At 40.5% G+C, this 1,501-nt stretch overlaps 1 protein-coding gene across 2 annotated transcripts in view; it reads left to right on the top strand.

Annotated features, from left to right (window-relative positions):
- The window catches only part of LOC116379223 (lysophosphatidylserine lipase ABHD12-like), a 4,662-nt gene that overhangs the window by 1,912 nt on the left and 1,249 nt on the right, over positions 1-1,501 (top strand). For both annotated transcript variants that reach the window (XM_031841165.1, XM_031841164.1), the window contains 3 exons: positions 87-169; positions 945-1,023; positions 1,109-1,236. In XM_031841165.1, the coding sequence (XP_031697025.1) occupies positions 87-169; positions 945-1,023; positions 1,109-1,236 (290 nt within the window). The remainder of the gene's footprint in view (positions 1-86; positions 170-944; positions 1,024-1,108; positions 1,237-1,501) is intronic.

Raw genomic sequence — 1,501 nt, 5'->3', positions numbered from 1 at the left:
AAACCTGAGCCAGCCCTAACTATAAACCTGAGCCAGCCCTAACTATAGACCTGTATCCGTTCATACATCCATGTTGTGTGTTTCAGGTCTACAGGTACCTGCCTGGCTTTGATTGGTTCTTCCTGGACGCCATCACAGCCAACAACATCTGCTTCACCAGCGATGAGAAGTACGCGACTTTCCTTTTTGTTTACAGCTGAGCTTAACTTCTGTTCATTGATTCTGGAGCGTAACAGAAATACAGCAAAGAAAACAACAATTGTGCAGAGAAAAACACAAGTAAAGAGAACATTGGCAGTAATATGAAATTTGATGCATCATTTACAACTTGTCCGCTCCCTCTGTTGACATTATGAATCACATGTTTCTATAGATGTTCTACGTTTCCTAAATCCTTCAGCCAAATATCAAACGTTGGGAGCTCTGTCAGTGCTGCAGCTTCAGACCAAACCTTCACTCGACCACCACAGACCAGTTAGGAGAGGAACTTCTTACCGACATCACATCAAAGAAAAGAGAACAATAAACTGTCGTAAAAAAGTCACAAAATAATTTATTCAATTTAACAAACTAATAACTTTTAATATATAAAATGAAATATATATATATATATATATATATATATATATATAAAATTATTACTTTTCAGTAACTTGGGTTTCAGTTAACTTTTTAAAGGAACTCAAAACTTTATTTTCTTTCGATCACAGGAAGTCATTCAGGATCTCTTCTGACTTTGAGTCAGATTTAAAGGAACACTCCGTCACCAGTATGTGTGTGATGTAGATATATCAGTAATAAAAGTCATTATCGGGTCAATGTAACATTAACAAAGTACATATAACTCTGCAGTCCCCCTACTGGTAATATATGGTATTACGTAACGCAGCAGTAATGTCCGATTGTCCCTGAATGCATCGTTGAGCGTGTCTTCGTCTCTTCAGTGTGAACCACATCTCGTGTCCCGTGCTCATCCTCCACGCCGAGGACGACGCTGTCGTTCCTTTTCATCTCGGAAAAAAGGTTCAGAGACGTTTTCTATCATCGGTTCATTTCATTTGTTCAAAGAGGTCAATAATAACATATAATAACCTTCCTCCTCCTGCAGCTGTACAACATGGCGTCTCAGTCAAAGAGCCTCAGCGGTCACAAGGTTCACTTTGTTCCTTTCCCCTCGGCTCTGGCTTACAGGCACAAGTTCATCTACAGGAGCCCGGAGCTGCCAAACATCCTCAGGTACCAGCGACACAGAACGCTGTCGTTCAGGGCAGGAAATGAAAAGTACGACGTAAGAACTCTACATTCTATAGTGTGAAGCTACACTACGTCAAAGCTCTACGTTCTATAGTGTGAAGCTACACTACGTCAAAGCTCTACGTTCTATAGTGTGACGCTACACTACGTCAAAGCTCTACGTTCTATAGTCTGAAGCTACACTACGTCAAAGCTCTACGTTCTATAGTCTGAAGCTACACTACGTCAAAGCTCTACGTTCTATAGT

The sequence above is a fragment of the Anarrhichthys ocellatus genome, unplaced genomic scaffold, assembly GCF_004355925.1.
Source record: "Anarrhichthys ocellatus isolate YVR2014 unplaced genomic scaffold, GSC_Weel_1.0 scaffold3923, whole genome shotgun sequence".
In the NCBI taxonomy this organism is placed as follows: Eukaryota; Metazoa; Chordata; class Actinopteri; order Perciformes; family Anarhichadidae; genus Anarrhichthys; species Anarrhichthys ocellatus.
Note: the sequence above shows the minus strand (reverse complement) of the source record. Positions and strands in the feature narration are given on the sequence as shown.